The following is a 25407-nucleotide window of genomic DNA, read 5'->3' as shown; positions in this document are numbered from 1 at the left end:
GAAAAGGACTTAATCCTCAAGAATTCATCCATGCCTGCAGTGGACTTTATTGAGTGCCTAAAATACATAAGCTATTAGGAATATAAAAATGAAGATGACGGCTCTCTGTCCTCTAGGCGTTCACTGTGTAGTAACGAGGCCCACATGCTGACAGGTCATCATACGACTCTGTGGTCGTGCTAGAATACTAAAAATGCATTCAGTAAAATCCTGAAGGAAGGGAAAAGGTAAGTTCACCAGGTAGGGAATTAGAGAAAGACTTGTCAGAAGATGTACAGAAATTCCTCAGGAAAAATAAAAAAGGCCTTCCATGGGGATAAAGGAAGGCACTTGTGATGAGCACTGGGTGACGTATAGACTTCTTGAGTCACTATACGATACACCTGAAACTAATATAGCTGTACATTAACTATATTGGAATTAAAATTTTTTTAATGTTTTATTTATTTCTGAGAGAAAGAGAAAGCATGAGCAGGGGAGGGTCAGAGAGAGAGGGAGACACAGAATCTGAAACAGGCTCCAGGCTCTGAGCTAGCTGTCAGCACAGAGCCGGTCACAGGGCTCAAACCCACGAACCGCGAGATCATGACCTGAACCAGTCGGCCCCTTAACTGACTGAGCTACCCAAGCGCCCCTGGAATTAAAAAATTTTTAAAGAGGGGTGCCTGGGTGTCTCAGTCAGTTGAGTATTCAACTCTTCATTTTGGCTCAGGTCATGATCCCAGGGTGGTGGAATCAAGCCCTGCATCAGACTCTATGTGGAGAGTGGAGCCTGCTTAGGATTCTCTCTCTCTCTCTCTCTCTCTCTCTCTTTGCCTCCCTCCCCTGCTTGTGTGCTTTCTCCCTCTAAAAAAATATAAAGAATAAAAAGAAAGATAAAAAGAAAAAGAGAAGGAAGCTGGGACAACGCACAGCAAACAAGCACCCACTCACAGGCAGCCCTAGCAGGCTGCATGTACAGTACATATAGAGCCTATACTTGCAAGTGCTTACTTACATGAGAAAATTCAAAGATAACCTGAGGAGGGAGAAAGGCATTCCAGATGAAGAAGCAAGGTGTACAAAAGCATAAAATCATGCAAATTCATGAATGTTAGGAGAGCAGCAAGTATTCCTTTGTGACTAGAATATATGCTTCATGTTACAAAGAAACAGGAAACATAGCCAGAAGAGTAGGCTGCCAAGACTGGAAAGACCTTATACCAGTCTATGGAGCTAAGCCTTCATCCTCTTGAGTTAGTTTAGGTAATTTTTACCTTTCTAGCATTTTGTCCATTTCATGTTTAATTTGTTGACACAAAGTTGTTCACAGTGTTCCTTTATAATCCTTTTAATTCATGTAGAGTTGATGGTGATATCATCCCTCCTGATTTTGATCCATGTCTTCTCTCTTTTTATTTGGTTAGTTCACCTAAAGGTTTGTCAATTTTACTAATCTTTTCAAAGAGCCAATATCAATTTTCCCTACTGGTTTTCTGCTTTCCATTTTATTGGTTTCAGCTCTAATATCTATTATTATTTCCATCCTTCAGATTACATTTGATTTAGTTTGTTCTTATTTTTCTAGATTCTTAAGGTAAAAATTTAGATTATTAATTTGAGATTTTTCTTTTCTAATATAGGTCTTTATTTACAACTATAAATTTTCCTCAAAGCACTACTTTAGCTGCATTCCAAAAATCTCAATATGATTTGTTTTCATTTTTGGTTGGAAATACTTTCTAATTTCCAACATTTCATCTTTGGTCCATAGGTTATTTCAAAATGTGTTTTTGAATTTTCAAATATTTGTGAATATCCCAAATTTCTTCCTGCTGTTGATTTTGAATTAATTCCACCCTAGTCAGAGAATATACTTGTTTATGATTTCAGTCCTTTTAAACTGAATGAGACTTATTTTATGACATGGTCTATCCTAGAGAATGTTTCATGGTTGATAATATTGTTCAGGTCTCCTTTATGCTACCGATTTTTCTATCTAGTTGTTCAACCCTTTATTGAGAGTGGAATATTGAAGTCCCAACTATTGTTCTTGAATTGTCTATTTATCTCCTTGGTCTTAGACTTTATCCTATAGGCAGTGATATACCTGGAGTATTTCTCTTTGGGAAGTCAATACTGAAGACAATGTAAGAAGCATTAATGGAAGCAAAGACTCAAATTTCAAAGATATTGCTATGATGCAACAAGAGATGATAGGGCCTGAGCAAGGGAAGTAAACTTAATGACAGATAAGAGATTAATTTGGGAAATATTTTAGAATTAAAGGGAATAGGGTTTGATAATTGATTACATGTGAATTATGAAAAATAAGAATTTTAAGAAAACAGAGACATTTTGGTGGCTAGGTCATCAGTCATATCATAAGCAAACTGGAGAATTCAGGAAGATGTTCAGGTTACAATGTCAGGAGAATAGTTTCAGTTTTAGATATGTTGACTTTAGATATACCTACATGACATTCAACTAGATATATGTATGAATATGGTTAGAAACAGATACTCTAATAATTCATCTTTACTTAGGAAGTTACCAATCCACAGATTCAGCAAAGCTTAGCAACATGTCACAGCACTTATGAGATTAGCAGACCAAAAGAAGAAGAAGCAGAAAAAAGAATGGAGGGAACATTTAATAAGAAAAGTTTGAAAGGAAGCTAATAGAGTAAGGAGGAAATAATATTAAAAGACAGGCAGAAAAATATTTACCTAGAATAGATTCTGAACTATCAGAAACAAGTTCAAGATGGAGAATAATTTTGAAAGTAATTTTCCTTTCTATCATTCACACCTAGCCCATGTTAGCATGAACTCATAATAGCAAGACCCACAAGACCTACTTGGAAAAGTTTCCAAGATAGCAGCTCTCATGGGAAAAACAGGAAAAACCTGGGATTAATCCCACTGGTTCCTCTGATTAGATGGCATTGTGGAAAGAATTTGGAAGTTGGAATAAGAGACAGTTTTGAATCTCAGCACTGAAAATTCCTAACTGTGCAAGACTGATCTAATAAACCCCTCTGAGTCTTAGTTCCCTTTTGTTAAAAACAAAATAATGGCTACCTTTCCTAAACATTGTAAGGTCCTAGCATAGGGCTTTTATTAGTAGTAATAATAACAACCAGTATATATTCATTTTGACACAATGCCACTTAATTATGCCTTTGCTGTAGCCAGAGAAAGTAAATTTTCCAAAGGATAGTTTTTTATTACTGAAAATATATAATTTCTCAGTATTTTGATCTGCCTATGAAAGGATGTAGATATTTTTTGCTATCACATTTTCCAGGTATCTTGAAAGTTTACTGGAATGCCACAGCAGTGACTTCAGTTGCAAAAGTATCAGCCATCTCCCTGAGTACCCCTTTTCAAGTCAGTAAGCCCACAGGAAAAAGCATTAGAGACCCATCTCAGGCCATCCTAAATCTTCTGTGGTACTAACTGAAATACATGAGAAAGGACCAGACATTGTCCTGTAAGGCACTGACCATCTATCAGGAGGTTCCATCTAAATACCCCCATTTAAGAGGAAAATACAAAATGAAGTTTTTTAAAAATTTTATTAAAATACAATTAGATTGATCAAAGCTTTTTAGTTTTTTAATTTTTTAATGTTTTATTTATTTTTGAGAGAGAGAGACGGAGTACAAGAGGGGGAGGGGTAGAGAAAGAGGGAGACACAGAATCCAAAGAAGACTTCAGGCTCTGAGCTGTCAGCACAGAGCCCGACGTGTGGCTCAAACCCATGAACCGCGATATCATGACCTGAGCTGAAGTCGGACACTCAACCGACTGAGCCACCCAGGCGACCGATCAAAGCTTTTTAAATACATGTTGAGTGTGGATAGTGGAAGAACATAGCTAAATGTCACCTGTTATTTCAGTACAGAAATAGGAATTATTAATGCTTCAAGTCTATTTATCAATTTTACGATGCTTGTCAGCCTCATAATGAGTAAAATGGAGTTCTTCCTGATCTGAAAGTAGAGAAGGCTATTTTTTACATGTCAGCCCATTTTTTACATGTTCAGTGTATCTTAACAGAAAAATTCTGGGGTCGCCCAGAGCCTGGAGCCTGCTTCAGATTCTGTGTCTCCTTCTCTCTGACCCTCCTCTGCTCACACTGTCTCTCTCTCTCTCTCTCTCAGAAATAAATAAAACATTTTTAAAATTTTTTAAAGAAAAATTCTGATGTCTTTGTATGAAATTAAGTATCTTTTTTATAATCAAAGCTATGTCTTTCCACATTTTCCATTTCATAAGAAAATAGGATAAAATTCTAGAGCAAGTCATTAAAATTTGCTGAATTTTGTGTTGTACTTCAGTGTATGACTTTTATGTCTTTCTTCTATTTCTACTATTGTTTTATGCATAAAATTCTGTCTTCTCTTACAGATGAGGGGAAGATTGAAGTGAATGTGGTAATGGATGAAGGAAATGTTTTTACAGGTGGGTTAGATCTTTATTACCTCATCAGTAAACATCTCTATGTCCCAAATGTGGATCTATAAAAACCAACCTTCCAGTAGCTCATGTAGCTTGGGCAAGAAAAAAGCATATAAATAAATGCAATAAAATGTTATTGGTGCAATGTTAAAAACCTATGCAAAGTAAAGAAGGGGCAGAATGGTCACTTACACCTGAGGAAGAGAAATTGGGAAATGCTTTAATAGAATGGTGAGCACAAGAGCTGATCCTTAAACTGTAAGTCAGTTTTTCCAGACACAGCAGGATGGGCATTCCTGATAGAAGAAAAAATAAAATAAAAGGCACCAAAATGAGAAACTGTTTGATGCTTTAAGGAACTAGAAAAAATCTGGAGTAACTAGAGCATAAATGCTGTCAGGAGTTTGGCAAAGAATAAACTTAAAGAGTAAGGAGCAGGATGCAGTGGGCCAAGTAATGAGTCCCAAAGACATTCAGGTCCTAATCCCCAGAACTTGTGAATGTTGCCTTCATATAGACAAAGGGACCATGGAGATGTGATTAAGAATCTTGAAATGGGGAGGTTATCCTTGATTATCCAGTTGGGTTCTAAATATAATCACAAGCGTCCTTAGAAGAGGGAAGCAAGGTGAGAGTTGATGACAGAAAAGGTAGAAGGCAATGTGACAGCAGAAGTGGGATGCTCCACTACTGGATTTGAAGATGGAGGAAGGGGAGTAAGTTACGAAGTATAAGTGGCCTCTAGAAGTGGAAAAGGCAAGGGAATGGATTCTTCCCAAGAGCCTCCTAAAGGAGCCAGTCCAGCTAACACCTTGACTTTAACTCAGTAGAACTAATTTTGGGCTTCTGACCTCCAGAACTGTAAGAGAAAAAAATCGATATTGTTTTAGGCCACCATGCTTTCAGTAATTTGTTACAGCAATAGGAAACGAATACAAGAGACAAATCACAGAGGGCCTTCAATACCTAGCAAAGGAGTATGACTTTCATTCTGCACAGAGTGGGGAATCATTCCAGGATTTTAAGCAGGGGACTATGTAATTAGATTTGTAAATTAGAAAGATTGCTCTAGCAGCAGAATAAAGGATGGATGGAGGTGTGTGTACAAGAATAGAGTCAGGTAAACTAGCTAGCAAGCATATTGCAAATGTACAGGCGAAAGACAATAAAGAGCAGAAGTAAATCATTCTCTGTGAGACTTGAGAGGAAGGAGCACATAGAAGAGATGTTACAGCTATAAAAACTGTAGAATCTGGTTACTGATCAGCTATTGAGATAAAGCAAAAAGATGAAATGAAGGATGACTCCTCAGTTTCTGAGCTAAGCAGCTGGGTGGGTGACAGTGACATTGACCAAAATATGTAATTCAGTAAAATAAGTTTAGAAGTAAAGATATAGTTTCCATTTTGGTCATATTGGGTTTGAGGCTCCTATACAACGTCTAAGAGATGCTAAGCCCTAGGCAGTTAAATATGTGAGTAAGAATCCAAAGCCACCTCTTTTTCTGAGACAGGCAGAACTCAAGTCAGGAAGGATACAAATATAGAGAATCTAGGTAGATATGGGAGTAAAATTCAGAGGATTTCACCTAAAAGCTTCCATTTTCTCTGTATAGTAGGAAACAGAATCATCTACTAAAAGAAAGGGCCCAGTGGTGGGGTAGAGGACTATAAGGAAAGTGTTAATGATTGTGGATAACTCATATAAGAGAACAGAACTAGAGTTGATAAGAAATACATGAAAACCTTGCTGAGAAGAGTCTAACCAAAGTCAGACATCATAAGTAATGGCGACCTTTCGCATGATTATGATATCCTTCAGTTGGACCAACGTAGGAGATTCTTTTTATTTTTTTTATTTTTTAATGTTTACTTATTTTTGAGAGGCAGAGAGAGACAGCACGAGTGGGGAGGGGCAGAGAGAGGGAGACACAGAATCCGAAGCAGGCTCCAGGCTCTGACATGGGGCTTGAACCCATAAATCATGAGATCATGACCTGAGCCAGAGTCAAACGCTTAACCAACTGAGCCACCCAGGCACTCCCCAAAGTAGGAGATTCTTAAGGCTGATGTGCCAAAAGAATGAAAGCCTAAAGACATTGAGAGTGTCATCAAGAGAGTGGTTAAGTGGTCTACTGTGGCTAGGAGAGGAAGTGGAGTTATGGAAATCATGAACTCGGAGGAAAGCAAGAGAGGAGGGAATGAACTGTAACGGGTGTGGTAGGAGGAAGGAAGTAAAAGAAGTGTAAGAATATAAGGTTCTGGGCAAAAGTAGGTATGCTAGAATTTAAGATTTTAGAGGCAAAGCATTTCCAGGTAATAACAAAGTTCAGGATGTGTCCTTGATGATTAACTAGTATAGGATTTAGGGGGCCATCATTGAGGCTAAGGAGCTCAAGAAACTGAGAGGTGAGGTTGCGGAATGAGCTATCTCTATAAAGACTGGACTTGCCTATAATGATGCCAGGAGTTTGGGTGCACAGGAAGACTGCGTAATGGGACAAGCTACTTAAGTGACCAAGAAGTCAGTAAGGGGCAATAAAAAGAAAGCCAATTACCATAATTCTCACAAGAGGAAAGGTTTGAGGATGGCCAGAGAGCAGCAATTGGGGTCTTGGAGAATGCAAGCCCTAAGGCAAATGGGCTATGAAAAAAAAGAGCAGCTTTCTCTCAAAAAGAAGGAAGGAAGGAGGGAGGAAGGGAGGGACGGAGGAAAGGAGGGAAGGAGAGAGTAAAGGAAGGAGGAAAGAAGGGAAGAAAGGAAAAGAAGGACAGTGAAAGGAGACAGAAGGAGGGAAAGAGGGAGGGAGGGGGAGGAGAGAGCATGGGAAGGGAGGGCAAAGGAAGGGAAGGGAAGGAAAAAGGAAAATCTATCCAGAACAGGCAAAGTTCAGTTAAGACAGGAAATAAGAGTCTATAAAGAGACTGAAGATATAGAGAAATTCATATTTAATGAAAAACGAGCCTGAGAAGGCACTGTGGGAAGGGTGAAAAGAAAGCTAGCAATGGAAAGAAAAATCAGAGTTGTAAAAACACAGAATAGATTCGAGAGTATAGAAAACTTTGTGGGATTATGTTTTGAAGAATGGTAATGATACATGAAAGGGGTGGTTGGACTGATAACCTAGCAGAAGGCCCATGTCTGTCAAAACGTGATCAAGTTAGGGGCGCCTGGGCGGTTCCATTGGTGAAGCCATTGGCTTCAGCCCAGGTCATGATCTCGTGGTATAGTGAGTTCAGGCCCCACGCGTCAGGCTCTGGGCTGACAGCTTAGGGCCTGGAGCCTGCTTGGAATTCTGTGTCTTCTTCTCTCTGCGGCCCTCTCCTGCTCAGGCGTGTGCACTCTCTCTCTTTCTCTCTCTCTCAAATAAATAAACATTAAAAAAACTTTTTTTACATTAAAAAAAAAACATGATCAAGTAAACAGACTAGGAAATTGCTCTATTGTATCTGAAGAATCATTCCCTTGGCTGCTTGGGGAATTTTAGAAGCTCTGTGGTGCAAGGTTTCCCAGAAGAGGTCTGAAGCAGCTGGAAGACAGCAACCCTTGTACACGTTTCCTCCTGGCACTTGTGCTGAAGACTGGCTCACTCCCCAGCTACTATCCTTACAATGGCAGCACTGCAGTGTGGAGGTTCCGGAGGACTAAAAGCAAGAGTTTTCTTTTTCTGGAATTGGAAATGATTAGGAGGTGCAAATTGCCCACTAAAATAGCATCTTTCTTCCCCAGCTTTATTGAGCTATAATTGATATAACATTATGTAAGTTTAAGGTATGCAATGTGATCATTTGATATACGTATGTATTTCAGAATGTTTACCACAGTACGGTTAGTTAATGCATTCGTCGCCTCACATAATTACCATTTGGTTGTTTTTGTTGCTCAACTGGATTTTCAAGCTAAAGGCAAGAGCCATCATGAAGGAGAGTTTCACACAGACATCCTACAAGCAGATTGGGAGCTGGCTACGAGGGGGCAGGGATAAGTGGTGATTTCCACCCTCCTAACCAAGAACTAAAACCGAGTCCATTACCAAACAAACTTGTTAGCTTTGTGTCTTACCCATGCTGTGAGAGTCTGGTGTTCTCTGTCTGGCTCACTGTAGCACTTTACATTAATGCCCTAAGAATAAAAATATCTATGTGCTAGTTTTCCTGGGACACTAAAAACAGGCGAGCTTGGAAGACTGCATCTAATTTCCTAACCACCCAAAAAAATGTACTTGGTGGTGGTGGCTGCCAAGAAGAGAGGGAAGCAAGCCCACCAAATCCCTGAGGCACGACAGGAGCCAGCCTGGGTTAAGAAAGAAGGCCCTGGAGAAAAGCCCTGTATGATTCCATGATAGATAATTAAGAAGACTCTACAACACCAAGATTTTAACATTTACACAAAACCACATTTCAACAGCATTGTTTTCCTTATTGATGCATTCTCTCTACGTGTATACCGTAAATGTTTGCATCCACAGACTTCCAGCCTTAATTTGATTACCATTGCTTAGCCAAAAATCTCTAAGACGATGTCTTAGCTGGCATTCTTGTCAGGTTTACTTCATTGTTTAATCAACAAATGCCATATGGGCATTTTTTTAAATAACATGAGATCACTATTCTTCAAATTTTCAACCATTACTGCCTTTTAATTTTTAAAGGTGAGAAGGTCGATACTAGTAACCTGGAAACTTTACTGGAAAATATGGGGATAACACTCACAGAAGGAGAAGGTCTGGAACTACAGAACAAGCTTCCGGTCGATGGTGAGCACTAAAAATATCACAGTGCGGAAAAATCTCAGTGGCCTTCAGGGAAAGTTGAGTATGTGGACTTTAGTAACTAATACTCCCTAGTTAAGGAATGTTTTATCCTCCTACCCCCATCACCAAAATGATTTCACCAAATCGAGAGCTGTTTCCACTCCTAAGTTTTATTCTTGGAAGTGAAATAATATAAATTTCTAGGGGTGCCTGGGTGGCTTAGTAGGTTGGATGTCCAACTCTTGATTTCGGCTCAAGTCATGATTTGGTGGTTCATGGGTTCAAGCCCTGCATCGGGCTCTGTGCTGACAGCTCAGAGCCTGGAACCTGCTTCAGATTCTGTGTCTCCTCTCTCTGCCCTGCTCCCACTCACTCTCTGTCTCTATCTTCTCTCAAAAATAAATGAACATTAAAAATTTTTTTTAGTCCCTCGGGGCGCCTGGGTGGCTTAGTCGGTTAAGCGTCCGACTTTCGCTTAGGTCATGATCTCGCGGTTCGTGAGTTTGAGCCCCGCATCGGGCTCTGTGCTGACTGCCAGCTCAGAGCCTGGAGCCTGTTTCAGAGTCTGTATCTCCCTCTCTCTCTGACCCTCTCCTGCTCATGCTGTCTTCCTCTTTCTCTCCTAGAAATAAATAAAAATATTTAAAAAAAAATTTTTTTAATCACTTAAATTTCTAGAATAAAATATAAGAAATCTCTATTTCTGAACTTATGTATATTTCATTATATATTTAAATATCAACATTCCTGCCTGAAACTTGACTTTTCCTTTTCTTATAGCCAAAGGAAGGGTATATATGAACAGACTGATGAAAGAGTTACAGTCTCTCAAAGGTGAGTAAGAAGCATATTGAAAAGGCAGAAAAAACTGGTCATCAAGCTTTGCTCTTATTTTCAAAAACTCTTCCTATTTTACAATTTTCAGATTATTAACCCAGCTGTCCCAATGGGTTGTTAAGTCAGTGTTTATTCTTTATATGTTTTAGGCACATTCCAGTAACCCAAAGGCAGTGGTTCCCAAATAAAGTTGCATATCAAAATTACCAGGGAGAGGATGGAAAATGTAGCGTTCAGGTCACTAGGCCTCTTTCCAGTCATAATGATCTTGAATTTCCAGAGATAGTATCTAGAAGCATATATTCTTAAAAATGTCCCAGAGAATTATGATAGAGTAAATCCATGGATTGGCTGGCTGTCTGGCTCAATGGATGGCTAGCTGAATGGATAGATGGGCGGATGGGTAGGTGGATGGATGGATGGGTTGGTAGTTGTCCATTAACTTAGCAAGTTTCAAATTCTTCTGTGAAAACACATGTATAAAGCCTGATTTTAGTCTGTGTCATGACTTAACAAATACCCTTAATTCCTCACTTTCTTCTCTTTAATGTTTTCCTAAAGGTAATAACAGAATTCCACAGATCAGGGTTTAGGAATTCCTGACTTAGATAACAACAAACCACATTTACGTGGATAGTTTAATTGTTCTTTGCTCTTCATTGTCTATGTAGTATCAATGCCTAGGCATGATCTATAATAACCCACTCTTTACATCATTACAAATATTTTTCATGTCCCATCCCTTTCTTTCCTAAGGGGTGAAGGTGTCTCCAAATAAGGTGGACACTTTCCTGAAAAACATGGGAATTGATCTCAAGAAGGAAGAAATCCAGGAACTGAAGGACCTCCTACCAGTTGATGGTGAGAATTTTGAGTGTCAATATACTCCTTAACCAAACCTTAGACTTGAGGCTAGTATCAGACTTGGAATACCTGAAGATAGGATGTATCTGAAAATAAGAAGAGTGAGGCCTTTAGCATAACTACCAAACTGAGCCCAATGGCTATCACTTGGGAAGTATCACCAAGAATGCTGCACAGTATAGATGACAAGTGTCACTCTTCACAGGGAATGCCAAGGTTTAATGGAGAATACTCAAGATTTTAATCTTTGAGTCCCTACCCCTAACCCAGCATTAAATAGCAACAAGCAACACTACATGGTCCTGTAAGTAAGGCACTATTTTCAGCACTTTACATATATCATCTTATTTAATCTCGCTAACAACTTTATAAGGCAGGTTCAAATTTTACTCCCATTTTACATATAAGGAGACTAAGGCACAGAAAACTCAAGTAGCTTGTGTAAAGTCATAGAGCTAGTAAGTGGTGGACTGGCAATCTGGCTCCAGAAATTGTCTATTAACAACCATTCTGTGGGGAGGGGCAAGATGGTGGAGAAGTAGGGAGTTCCGTGCATTTCACTCGCCCCCATCTCTCAAACAGAGAAGGCCTGAAGCCATAGGACACCGAACTGCAGGAATTTGGGAGGAAAAGGAGACAGAGTCTGCTGAGAAAACAACCTTATAGGGCTACCTCAAGGAACAAGCCAAAGTACACATGGTGGAGAGCCCCAAATACCACTACGAGTAGGGAAATAAAATAACCAAAGTCTCAAAAAGAGAGACCAAGAGACACCATTAAAAGAACACTTCCTAAATGGACAGGCCCTGGACAGTAAATGAGCCTTCTTTAATACAGCAGCACTCACAGGTGCAGCATGCATTACAAGCTTTTAAAACTAACAAGAGACAGAAAGCTAGCCAAAATGACGAAATGGAAGAACTCTCCTGTTAAGAAATTCCAGGAAGAAATGACAGCTAAGGAACTGCTCAAAACAACCATTCTGCTATACTGCCATGAACTACTAGAACTAAGAAATTTAAGAAGATACATAGTAATGTTCAAGAGAATTAATTAAACTTGGCATATAATTAGATTATTCTTATGCTGGTAGAACTGAGAAAAATTCATGATGAAATTTTGACACCTGTCCCCTTGAGGAAGTAGTGAAGATATAAGATTGATCCAAGTCAATGAATATGGGCTTTTCTAAATCAGTAGTACCTTCCACTCTTTGATTTTAACTTTAACTGAATGCCTATAATGTGTCAGACACTGTTCTAGACCCTCGAAAACTGCCTTAATAAGGGGTAATCAGTTTTTCCAAAAATGGCTTTTTCTTTGTATTAAAAATTAATCCCTTTCATAGCTCTCTTAACCTACCAGTTCAATAAATGCAGATATTTGTCTTTGCCTTGTTTTTCTAGTATCCTGAAACATGAGAAAAGATACTAGCACAGTGATTTAAAGTGAGGCTAATTCTAATCTAATTCTTGTGGACTACCTTGTACATCTGTGGAAACCATCTGAAATAGGATGGAAGACTGTTTCAGTGGCCCAGTGGGCCTCAGTGAAGCTGATTAAGAGACACACAAAACAAAAGACCTGATGGGATCTGTCCTTTACAGAATCAGACTTTTCTCCAATAAAAGTTCTTCCTTATCCTGTTTAAAAGCCATAATATAATAGTGTTCATCATCATCATCATCATCATCATCAATGCTATAAAACTATAAAAGGATACCAATAAAAGATCATCATAATTGAAAAGACGTAAAGAAAAGAACAAGCAAGGTTAAACTCCGTATCTAAGAACCTAAAATATATAGTGGTTTTAAAGCTACTTCATTCTCTAGAATATGTTTGCATTCTACTGCAACTTAATTATTTAGTAAACATTTATGGAGCATCCATCTTTCACAAACTCAAACTAATGCCGAGGTAATAGTAGGAATACAAAACGATTCTTGGTATCTCACTCTTTGAGGAATTTGCAATCTTAGGATTATTATTACACATAAAACAAGAGTGTGAACATGTTTGAGGAGTGATGGATTGGCACCCTTGACCAAGTCTTAAGTGGAGTTGGAATAGGTCCACAGACAACTTTAAGATTCCAAACTGAATCTTGCCAATTAGAGTCATAGCATCTTTTAACATCCCAACCCAGTGTTTCTCAAACTTGAAATATTACAAACTACTAACAGTGTATCTGTTGACTTCTAGTAGTTTCAGAACTTGAGAAATAGCTAAAGAAACTAAGTGCATGGTCTATGAAAAGGTCTTTCAGTTGAGAATGAGTACTACTGCACAAGAGTTTTGTCATCATACCTGGGAATTTAACTGAATAACTCAACCTGGTGACTTTCATTGGCAACTTTAGAGCAGTCAGAAATGCATACCACGGGGCGCCTGGGTGGCTCAGTCTGTTGAGCATCCGACTTTGGCTCCGGTCACTCACAGTTCATGGGTTCGAGCCCCACATCGGGCTCTGTGCTGACAGCCAGCTCAGAGCCTGAAGCCTGCTTCAGATTCTGTGTCTCCCTCTTTCTCTGACCCTCCCCTGCTCACGCTGTCTCTCTCTCTCTCTCTCTCTCTCTCTCTCTCAGAAATAGATAAAACATTAAAAAAAGAGAAATGCATACCACCACTCTGTCCTTTAAGGGGATCACTTGATGCTAAGACAATAATAAGCCCAAAGGGAAATTCAGCACTGACAAAATGGAAATGTCATTTTTAAACAAAATTTTTAAACTCGCAAAAAATTTCAGACCCATGCCTGAAAAAGAGTAACCTAATAAATAATAGATTGTCTTGAAGGAAGGGAGAGTGCTTCAAACCTTGCTCATGCATTGTGCAGTGTGGAATTTGATCATGTAAAATGCAGGAGCTATATTAATTTAAATTGATGACGTGAAAAAATAATAAACTCCTAGGGGAAATGCCTTAAAATGGTTGAATTTGGGGTTTCTATTTCACAATTTAAAATTTTTAATAGGTGGACTAGGAGGAAGTTAATGGAGGAGGATGTGGGAGAAGAAGGGGAAAAGTAGTTGGGGAGAGGGAGGGAGGCAAACCATGAGAGACTCTTGAATGCTGAGAACAAACTGAGGGCTGAGGGAATGGAGGAGAGGGGAAGGGGGGTGATGGGCATGGAGGAGGGCACTTGTTGGGATGAGCACTGGGTGTTATATGGAAACCAACTTGACCATAAACTATTTAAGGGAAAAAAATTTTTATATCACTTTTCTAAAAATCTTTTTGATGCATTTTTATCTTAAAGGTAATGGGAAGATTGATGTAAATGTGTTGATGGATGAAGTTAAAAATATTACAGGTGAGTGAGATGTTACAATGAGGATTATATATGTGATCTTAAAGTTTTATATAGAACTATTTTTTATTTAAATCTTAGTAAACATACAGTGCAATATTGCTTTCAGGAGTAGAATTCAGTGATTCATCACTTACAACACCCAATGCTCATCACAACAAGGGTCCTCCTTAAAACCCATCACCCATCTAGCCCCTCTCCCACCCACCTCCCTATTTCAACCCTCAGTTTGTTGTCTTTCACTAAGAGTCTCATGGTTTGTTTCCCTCTCTTCTCTTTCCCCACCCCCTCCTATGTGCTCATCTGTTTTGTTTCCCTAAATTCCACATATGAGTGAAATCATATGGCATTTGTCTTTCTCTGATTGGCTTATTTTGCTTACCATTATACATTCTAGCTCTATCCACATGGTTGCAAATGGCAAATTTTTTCTTTTTTATGGCTGAGTAATAGTCCATTCATCTTCTTTATCCATTCATCAGTTTTTGGACATTCGGGCTGCTTCCATATCTTGGCTATTGCAACTACCATTAACGATACAAAAAAGAAAAGTTTCAGGTAGTGAGGGTGGAAGGAATCCCAACCAAAGTGAGTTTAAGAGAAAACGGGAAGATAGCATGTAGAAACAGTGTGAATATCTGAGAAATATTGCTGCCAAGGGAAGCAAAGAAGTGGAACAAAGAGGCAAGTAAATTGGTGAAAGTGACATCAAGGGAAGGCTTTGTTGTTGTTGCTTAATTAAAGACATAAAAGAAGTTATGATCAAATGGAAGAAGAGGAAGTGGTGGTTTGAAAAGAAAAGATATGAAGTAGTCAGCAAGTAGAAAAGGAAAGTTACTACACCAGCAAAGTGTAGTGTGGTTGCCCAACTAAATTAAGGACTCACCTGAGGTTCATGATCATCCATTCACACCGAGAACAGTCAGCAGAGCTCACTCCAGCTCTAGTTCAGCTACCTGACTGCAGGCATGGAGTAAGCACAAACTTGTATTTAAACAAGAATGAGCTTTGGCCAAGTGAGTACACTGAAAGCAAGGGCAGAGCAATTTAAATCTGATCTTTTGCAAAACTTAAATACACTTACCACTCTCTTTGTTCACCATTGCTTTTTACTTCTACTCTTTTTTGGGTTCAGTTTCCTGAAGTACATCCTTCTTAGTAATTTGAAAAAGAGTTAGTCTCTGAAAATATCTTTATTTTACACTTAGCCTTGACTCATGCTTTGACTATGTCTAGACTTTTAGATTATCATTCTACCTTAGAACTCTGAAGTTTGCCACTAGTATCTCTGACAAGTGTAATGAAACTGGTTCCGTGAGGTTGAAAAATTGAAAACTGGATTCATTTACTACTATAGGAAGGAACTTCATTGGACAGCCTTTCAGTCTCTCTCTCTCTCTCTCTCTCTTTTCCCCTTTCCCCCACCCACTCATTGGCATAGTTTAATATGGAACCAGCTAGCAAAACAGAAATGTTGTCTACCAAATCCCAGCTTCAGCATTATGAAGCAAAGTTTAGAAGGGTAAGGTTGGCACTGAGAGATAATAACTAAACAGCTGAAATAGTCTACCCCTCTGGCTACTCAGCTCTGGACCCTTCTACATATATTTGAACTTAACTTCCATATAACAAAACAACTCTTTGTTTCCACCTAATAAGATGCTCTGCCCTTCATACAAATGAAGGTGTTCTCATTCTCTTCCCAGAATTAGAAGAAGCAAAGTTCTAGGAGTCTATGTCTGGGAGATACTCATACTATCTCTGGGCTACGTTAATTCTCAAATTTAGCTACAGTTCCATCTGAATATTCTGTGACCTAAAGACTATCTTGTAAAATTAACCTATAATAATAGTCATATTTAAATTTAAATGGGAAAAAAGGAGAAAGAAGAAAATAGATATGAATATTAGACAGAAAGATGATAGATTCATATATCTACTGTTTTGTGACCTTTCTTTTTGCTGTTAAAAATCAACTATAAGTTTTCATTGTTTATTTATAGTTAATCTCTTTTTCTCTTGTAACTCTTAAGATTATCTCTATCTTTGAAATTCTCATTATCATGTAGCCAAGCGTGGGCTTCTTTTCATTTTTCCTGCTCAGAATTTATGATTCCTAAAACTAAACATTCATGCCTCTCATCAACTTTTGGAAACTCTCATCCCTTATGTTTCAAATATTACTTCTTTTTCTTCCTCTTTTCTCATTTTTAGAAACTCCTATTACATGTATGATGAACGTTCTCACTTGTCCTTCATATCTTTCTTTTCATATTTTCCCTATTTTTACATTTTTGTCTTTTCTTAAACCTCTCTTCTAGCTCACTGTCTCTGCTATTTGTCTCATACTATTTGCCCATTGGGGTTTTAATTTCAATAACTACATTTTTATTTCTAGATATTGTTTTAATTCCTTTTCAATTTAGCCTACTTTTTCCCTGATTTCTTGTTCTTATGGCTTCTGTGTTTTTTCTTGTCTTCAGTAGATTTTTAAATACGTGATTTCGAATCTATCCCCCTATTCTCATATGCCCAGCTTACAGTGTAAAAGTGTAAATATAAATTTACTGAAAAATTTTATAGAGAACCCACTTTTATTGTCATTTTTAAAACTAGTCCAATAATTCAGGTAAAAGAAGAGTAAAGGGAATGGGGTAGGGAGGCCCAGAGGAGAAGGAGAAAAGTGTGGAGGAGGAGGGGAAAAAATTAAAAAAAGAATACAGATGTTATATTAGTGGTTGAATTATTACCCATCAAACACATGTAAATTACTGAGAAATTCTACAATCCCTGTTTCACTTATTATACATAAGATTATCTTATCATTGAAGGTATCCTCTTAGATTCTCACCTCCTTGGTTCTGAATAGCTAAACCAAGCTTGATTATGCCTGGTTCTTCCCCGCTGAATCTGGGAAGGATGTTTGCTTATGTCTATGTATGTCTTTCTAAAGGAGAGAAGATTCCTACCAAGGACATGAAAAATGTACTGAAAAACATGGGACTAGAGATCACAAATAAGGAACATAAAAAGCTTCTGAAAACCCTGCCAGTTTCTGGTAAGCACTGAAGTTCTACTTTACTGGTATCTAAAAACTTGTTCATTCAACAAACATTTATTGAAGATCTTTTGGGGCGCCTGGGTGGCCCAGTCAGTTAAGAGTCCGACTTCGGCTCAGGTCATGATCTCACGGTTCATGGGTTTGAGCCCTGCGATGGGCTCTGTGCTGACAGCTAGCTCAGAGCCCGGAGCCTGTTTCAGATTCTGTGTCTCCCTCTCTCCATGCTCTCTCTCTCTCAGAAATAAAATGTTTTTAAAAAAAAATAAGAAAGAAGATCTGTTGTGTGCATGGCACTATCCTAAATTCTGGGCAAACAGAGACCATGTCTGCAGTGACCAGCTCGCCTCACATCCTCAAAACTTCACAGAAGGTTTATTTTAAGGTTCTGTATTAGAAATTCTACTGATTTGAAACCTTTTATGTCAATTGACGGAGGAACAAGGGGGAGAAGAAGGGCGGAAATGGTGGGGGAAAGGGAGAGAGGCAAACCATGAGAGACTCTTGAATGCTGACAAAAACTGAGGACTGATGGATGTGGGGGGGTGGGGGGATGGGCATGGAGGAGGGCACTTTGGGGATGAGCACTGAGTGTTATGTAGAAACTAATTTGACAATAAAGTATTTGTAAAAAAAATTTTAAAAAAAGAAAAAAAAACTTTTTTTTAAAGACTCGATCCTAGCGTTTTATTTTTTTATTCTTATTTCTGAGAGAGAGAGAGAGAGAGAAGACAGCATGAGCACAGGAGGGTCAGAGAGAGAGGGAGTCACAGACTCTGAAACAGACTCCAGGCTCTGAGCTGTCAGCACAGGGCCCGACATGGGGCTCGAACCCACGCACCGTGAGATCATGATCTGAGCTGAAGTCCGTTGCTTAACCGACTGAGCCACCTAGGCACCCCACAATCCTAGCATTTTAAAACATACTGTTCTTTCATTTAAATTTTGGTCTAGGAAAGTGGGACCTCTGTAGTCAGAGGTCTCATCACAGGACCAACAAGTTCTTTCGTCCCTTTGGTGGAAATCTAAGGTCTAAGCTGGAAGAAGATGAAAGGGCAGAAGAGCAGGAAAGATGAAAAAAGAAAAGATGAAACCAAATTGTGAGGAGATATTGAGAAAGAAAATTCTGTTTTGTTTTGTTTTCCAGCCAACTAGAGTGCCACTAACAATAGCTTCTATTCTGTCCGGGGATAGAGTATCAATACTTTGAGTTTTCCAAATACTTTTCACTTCATTGAGAATGAATTGTGATAAATTTCTACATTTCCCATACCTGAAAGTAAATACTTAATTTCTGTGAATCACCAAACTCTCAATTATGTTTTATCTTACAGCTGATAAAAAGGTGTTTGAGAAAGAATTACTGGAAGGTGTGAAGTCCTTCAAAGGTGAGTGATAAAAAGGATAAGGACAATAAAATATCAGATTGTTGTAACTGTGTTTTCTGATAATATAAATAATCAGGAAATTATGCATTTATTCAACAAATATCCAAGTGTCTACTCTTTGTTGGGTATTGGAGAAAAATCTGGAATCCATAAAGTAGCATATGGAAAAAAATGCAATTACCCATAATCCCCAGGTAACATTCACCTTTTTTATTATAGTTCTCTATCCTTTTTTCTGTGTATATGTGTGTATAGATAATTAAACTCTTATTGTATATTTTATGTATCCTACACTTAATCCTAATATTATAGTGTAAGAATTCCACCATTTCATTAAAAAATTTTTTTAAAATAAATGTTTATTCTTGAGTAAGAGAGAGAGATAGAGCATGAGTCGGGGAAGGGCAGAGAGCAAGAGGGAGACAAAAAATCCGAAGCAGGCTCCAGGCTCCGAGCTGTCAGCACAGAGCCTGATGTGGGGCTCAAACACACAAACTGTGAGATCATGACCTGAACAGAAGTCAGACGCCCAACTAACTGACCACCCAGGTACCCCTAAAATTTTTTTAATAAACATCATTTTTAATGACTATACATCAAATTGTGTTTATAGCTTACGTAATCATTTTTTTTCTTGTTGAACATTTGTCTACATAGTCTCTAGTGACTTACTCTTACACATTGTGATCTTTTTCCAACTTTAAGTCAGTTTCTTTGGATAGATTCTTCTAGTAAATCCGATAAGTCTTAACATGTTTAAGGCTGTGATATAAATGAATGGATAAGACTACTGGTTACCATTATGCCCTGGCCACAATAGTTTATTGTCACATTTTTTTAATCCTTGCTAATTTAATAAATAAGAAATGGAATCTAATCATTGTTTTTATTTTTTTATTATCAACGAAGTTGAAATTGTTTTCATATCATTATGTCTTTTGGTCTTTTAATTACTTGTTCCTGTCTTTTGCTCATTATCCTATCAGAATCCAAGCTTTTTCCTCCTAATTTGAATGACCTCTTTATAAATTAAAGATATTAACACATTTTTCATAGCTTCAGAAAATACTTTCCCAGTGGGTTATTTGCATTTTTACTTTATCATGTCATATGTTTTATAATAGTTTATTGAAATATAATTTTTATACCATGCAATTCACCCATTTAAAGTAATAATTCAGTGGTTTTTAGTATATTAACAGAGCTGCTAAACCATCACCAAAATCAATTTAGAACATTTTGATCACCCCCAAAAATACTTTACCCATTAGTCGTCACTCTCCCTTCCCTACAAACTTCCCAGACCTAAGCAACCAACAATCTACTCTCTGTCCATTATGTTGTATTTCTACATACAGACGTTTTTCATTTTCTGTATTTAATTATGTCAGTCATTCCTTTTGTAATTTATTCCCTTTTTTTGTATTTCAAAAGTATTTACTACCTAGACAGCATATAAAAAATTATATACATTTTATTCTTGTTGTCCTAAGATTTCACTTTCTTTATTTATTATTTAACTCATCTGAAATGTATACACTGACTCTCTGTAAATCCTCATTTTTTATTGATTTGATAAAAACTATTGTTTTCAGTTATTCTGCCTCCTTAACTAGTTTTTCCTTATGTATAATTATATTAAGAAGGTAACTTCTTATTACTGTAGTAAGTTTCAAATTCTTTTGGCTAGAATAGCATGATTTGATTGTTGTCCTTGCCTAAATTTACCATTAGCCAAACTCCTTCTTTACATTTTTTTCTCCCTCATATAAATGTCTCTCAGAAGTTTAGTTATGGTATCATGTTCTGTCCCTGACTCCCATACAACTTGCTCTAAAGAGCTTCTTGGTGCTTTCATTTCTAGATAGGATTGATAGCCTGCATTTCATTTCTAGGTAGCATTGATGGCCTGCATTTTTTCATTGTGTGACACCCTTATGTACTTTTTCTTGTTTTTATTAAGGAGGAAGAGTTAATGTCGGTGACATTAAAAATGTTCTAAAAAATACTGGGTTCAGACTTGAAGAAAATGAAATCCAGGACCTGCAAACCCACCTACCAACTATTGGTAAGTATTTCAGACACATTTACCCTGGGACACCTGGTGGCTTAAATGGTAGAGCATGAAACTCTTGATCTCAGAGTCATGAGTTTAAGCTTCATGTTGGGCATGGGGCCTTCTTAAAAAATAAATAAATAAAGGAAGGGGGGGAAGGAAAGGATGAAGGAAAGATGGAGGAAGGATGGAAACCTTTATCAGGTAGATAATGACTAGTCTACTCTGAAAGCAATGAGGAAACATGCTAGGGAGAGAAAAATCAGGGGCAGAGATGCAATTTAGAGGCTGCTGTTGAGGTCCAGATGATAAGGGTATTAAGGAACTGCATGGAGATAAAGGCGGAGGGCTGATGGAATGTGGTAGCTGAAGGAGAGAGAGATACTAGAGGTGTGAAGCAGAAGTTCATAGCTTATATGATTGCGCCACACACACACACACACACACACACATTAAAGATAGGGGTGGGAGGGGCGCCTGGGTGGCTTAGTCGGTTAAGCGTCCGACTTTCGCTTGGGTCATGATCTCACGGTTCGTGGGTTCGAGCCCCGCGTCGGGCTCTGGGCTGGCTGCCAGCTCAGAGCCTGGAGCCTGTTTCAGTCTGTGACTCCCTCTCTCTCTGACCCTCCCCTGCTCACACTGTCTCTCTCTCTCCTAGAAATAAATAAAACATTAAAATTTAAAAAAAAGAAAAAAAAAAGAAAAAATAAAGATAGGGGTGGGAGAAGAAACAGAAAAAGGAGCAGAATGTGGACAAAAATGTTTAGAACATAATTTAATTGAGGTAACCACAGGACATTGAGATACAAGGTATTAAACAACTGAAAATGCATTTTCATAATTACTGTTGTTATTAGTGGGATAAAGAAGGATGATAAAAGAAACAGACGAGGAAAAGGTAAGAGAAAAGAAAAGGTCAGGACAAGATGATATAAAGATGTACACATGATGATATAGACTGACACGCTAAAAACAGCATAAGTGAGATGGTATCAAGGCTGAGTTGAAAGAACCCGGACTGAAGAAAAGGAAGGGAGTTGTCTCTTTGTTCCTTGCCAGAGCTCCCCAAATGAAGCTGGTGACTAACATCAGGATGCAGACCACCAAGAATCTTGACTGGCATGAAGGGCTGGTTCAAGTTTCTTTATACTAACATGAAATCTCAAGAACTAGAAAGAATATGTTTTACTGTAACAGGACTGCATTATTCAAAGATCAAGGTTCTGAGTTGTTGTTTGATTTTTTTCCATGAGCATTCATGCTTTATTTTTGTTTTTTGTTTGCTTTTAATTTACATCCTAGTTAGTTAGCATCTAGTGCAATCACGATTTCAGGAGTAGAATCTAGTGATTCATCCCCTACATATAACACCCAGTGCTCATCTCAACAAATGCCCCCCTTAATGCCCCTTGCCCATTTAGCCATCCCCCCACCCAGAACCCCTCCAGCAACCCTCAGTTTGTTCTCTGTATTTAAGAGTCTCTTATGGTTTGCCCCCTCTCTGATTTTATATTATTTTTGCTTCTCTTCCCTTATGTTCATCTATTTTGTATCTTAAATTCCACATATGAGTGAAGTCATATGATTTTTGTCCTTCTCTGACTGACTAATTTTGCTTAGCATAGTACCCTCTAGTTCCCTCCATGTTGTTGCAAATGGCAAGATTTCATTCTTTTTTATTGCTGAGTAATACTCCATTGTGTACATATTCCACATCTTCTTTGTCCATTCATTTTTGATGGACATTTGGGCCCTTTCCATACTTTTGCTACTGTCAATAATGCTGCTATAAACATTGGGGTGCATGTGCCCCTTCGAAACAGCACACCTGTATCCTTTGGTTAAATACCTAGTAGTACAATTGCTGAGTCATCGGGTAGTTCTATTTTTAATTTTTTGAGGAACCTCCATACTGTTTTCCAGAGTGGCTACACCAGTTTGCATTCCCACCAGCAGCACGAAAGAGATCCTCTTTCTCCACATCCTCGCCAACATTTGTTGTTGCCTGAGTTGTTAATCTGACAGGTGGGAGGTGGTATCTCATTGTGGCTTTGATTTGTATTTCCCTGGTGATGAGTGATGTTGAGCATTTTTTCATATGTCTCTTGCCCATCTGGATATCTTCTTTGGAAAAGTGTCTATTTATGTCTTCTGCCCATTTCTTCATTGGATTATTTGTCTTTTGGGTGTTGAGTTAGATAAGTTCTTTATAGATTTTGGATACTAATCCTTTACCTGATATGTGATTTGCAAATATCTTCTCCCATTCCATCAGTTGCCTTTCAGTTTTGCTGATTGTTTTCTTTGCCCTGCAGAAAGTTTTTGTCTTGATGAGGTCCCAACAGTTCATTTTTACTTTTGTTTCCATTGCCTCCAGAGATGTGTTGAGTAAGAAGTTGCTGCAGCCAAGGTCAAAGAGGTTTTTGCCTGCTTTCTCCTCTAGGATTTTGATGGCTTTCTGTCTTACATTTAGGCCTTTCATCCATTTTGAGTTTATTTTGTGTATGGTGTATGAAAGTGGTCCAGTTTCATTCTTCTGCATGTTACCGTCCAGTTTTCCCAGCATCATTTGCTGAAAAGACTGTCTTTATTCCATTGGATATTCTTTCCTACTTTGTCAAAGATTAGTTGGCCATATGCTTGTGAGTCCATTTCTGGGTTCTCTCTTCTGTTCTATTGATCTAAGTGTCTGTTTTTGTGCCAGTACCGTACTGTCTTGATGATTACAGCTTTGTAACACATCTTGAAATCTGGAATTGTGATCCCTCCAGTTTTGGTTTTCTTTTTCAGTATTGCTTTGGCTATTTGAGTTCCACACAAATTTTAGGACTGTTTGTTCTAGCTCTGTGAAGAATGCTAGTGTTATTTTGATAGGGATTGCATTGAGTATGTAGATTGGTTTGGGTAGTATTGACATTTCAACAATATTTGTTCTTCCAACCCATGAGCATGGAATATTTTTCCATTTTTTTGTGTCTTCTTCAATTTCTTTCATAAGTTTCTTTTTTTTTTTTTTTTTACAAATAGTTTATTGTCAAATTAGTTTCCACATAACACTCAGTGCTTATCCCCACAAGTGTCCTCCTCCATGTCTTTCATAAGTTTCTATAGTTTTCAGTGTACAGATTTTTCATCGCTTTGGTTAGGTTTATTCCTAGGTCTTTTGTATATGGCTTCTGTGATTTTCAGGTATGATCCTTTTATCCCTACCTTCTTTTATTTATCCCTACCTTCTTGAGGGTTTTTATAAAGAAAGGATGCTGTATTGTGTCAAATGCTTTCTCTGCATCTATTGAGAGGATCATGTGGTTCTTATTCTTTCTTTTATTAATGTGAAGTATCACATGGATTGATTTGTGGATATTGAACCAGCCTTGCATCCCAGGTATAAATACCACTTGATCATGATGAATAACTCTTTTAATGTATTGTTGGATCTAGTTGGCTAGTATCTTGTTGAGAATTTTTGCATCCGTGTTCATTAGGAATATTAGTCTGTAGTTCTCTTTTTTAGTGAGGTCTTTTTCTGCTTTTGGAATCAAGGTAATGCTGGCCTCACAAAATGAGTTTGGAAGTTTTCCTTCATTTCTATTTTTTTTGGAATATTATTTAGCCATAAAAAAGGATGAAATCTTGCCACTTGAAATGACATGGATAAAACCATAAAATACCTAGGAATAAACCTAACCAAGGATATAAGAGATCTTTATGATGAAAACTATAGAAAACTTAAGAAGGAAATTGAAGAAGACACAAAGAAATGGAAAAACATTCCATGCTCATGGATAGGAAGAATAAATACAGTTAAAATATCATTACTACCCAAAGCAATCTACACATTCAATGCAATCCCATTCAAAATTGCACCAGCATACGTCTCAAAACTAGAACAAACTATCCTAAAATTTGTATGGAACCACAAAAGACCCCGAATAGCCAAAGTAATATTGAAGAAGAAAACCAAAATGGAAGGCATCACCATCCCAGACTTTAGCCTCTACTACAAAGCTGTCATCATCAAGACAGTATGGTACTGGCACAAAAACAGACACATAGACCAATGGAGTAGAATTGAGAACTCAGAGTTGGACCCAAAAGTATACAGCCAACTAATCTTTGACAAAGCAGGAAAGAGTATCCAATGGAAAAAAAGACAGCCTCTTTAACAGATGGTGCTGGGATAACTGGACAGCAACATGCAGAAGATTGAAACTAGATCATTTTCTCACACCATACACAAAAATAAACTCAAAATGGATACAGGACCTGAATGTGAGACAGGAAACCGTCAAAATCCTAGAGAAGAAAGCAGGAAACAACCTCCTTGACCTCAGCCGCAGCAAAAACCTCAGTGTCTTACTTGACACATCCCCAAAAGCAAAAGAATCAAGAGCAAAAATAAACTATTGGGACCTCATCAAGATTAAAAACTTCTGCACGGCAAAGGAAACAATCCATAAAACTAATAGGCAACCAACGGAATGGGAAAAGATAGTTGCAAATGACATATCAGATAAAGGGTTAATATCCAAAATCTATAAGGAACTCACCAAACACCACACTCAAAAAACAAACAACCCAGTGAAAAAATGGGCAGAAGATATGAACAGACACTTCTCCAAAGAGGACATCCAGATGGCCAACAGACACATGAAACGATGCTCAGCATCCCTCCTCATCAGGGAAATACAAA

General features: G+C 38.0%; 1 protein-coding gene across 2 annotated transcripts in view; it reads left to right on the top strand.

The window, feature by feature from the left end:
* The window catches only part of EFCAB3 (EF-hand calcium binding domain 3), a 122509-nt gene that overhangs the window by 29332 nt on the left and 67770 nt on the right, over positions 1-25407 (top strand). For both annotated transcript variants that reach the window (XM_039250638.1, XM_039250639.1), the window contains 8 exons: positions 4395-4448; positions 9097-9201; positions 9979-10032; positions 10792-10896; positions 14162-14215; positions 17166-17270; positions 18605-18658; positions 20622-20726. In XM_039250638.1, coding sequence (XP_039106569.1) covers positions 4395-4448; positions 9097-9201; positions 9979-10032; positions 10792-10896; positions 14162-14215; positions 17166-17270; positions 18605-18658; positions 20622-20726 — 636 coding nt within the window. The remainder of the gene's footprint in view (positions 1-4394; positions 4449-9096; positions 9202-9978; positions 10033-10791; positions 10897-14161; positions 14216-17165; positions 17271-18604; positions 18659-20621; positions 20727-25407) is intronic.

Source organism: Hyaena hyaena, unplaced genomic scaffold (assembly GCF_003009895.1).
Source record: "Hyaena hyaena isolate Hyena2069 unplaced genomic scaffold, ASM300989v1 scaffold_378, whole genome shotgun sequence".
In the NCBI taxonomy this organism is placed as follows: domain Eukaryota; kingdom Metazoa; phylum Chordata; class Mammalia; order Carnivora; family Hyaenidae; genus Hyaena; species Hyaena hyaena.
This window is presented reverse-complemented; position numbering and strand designations above follow the sequence as displayed.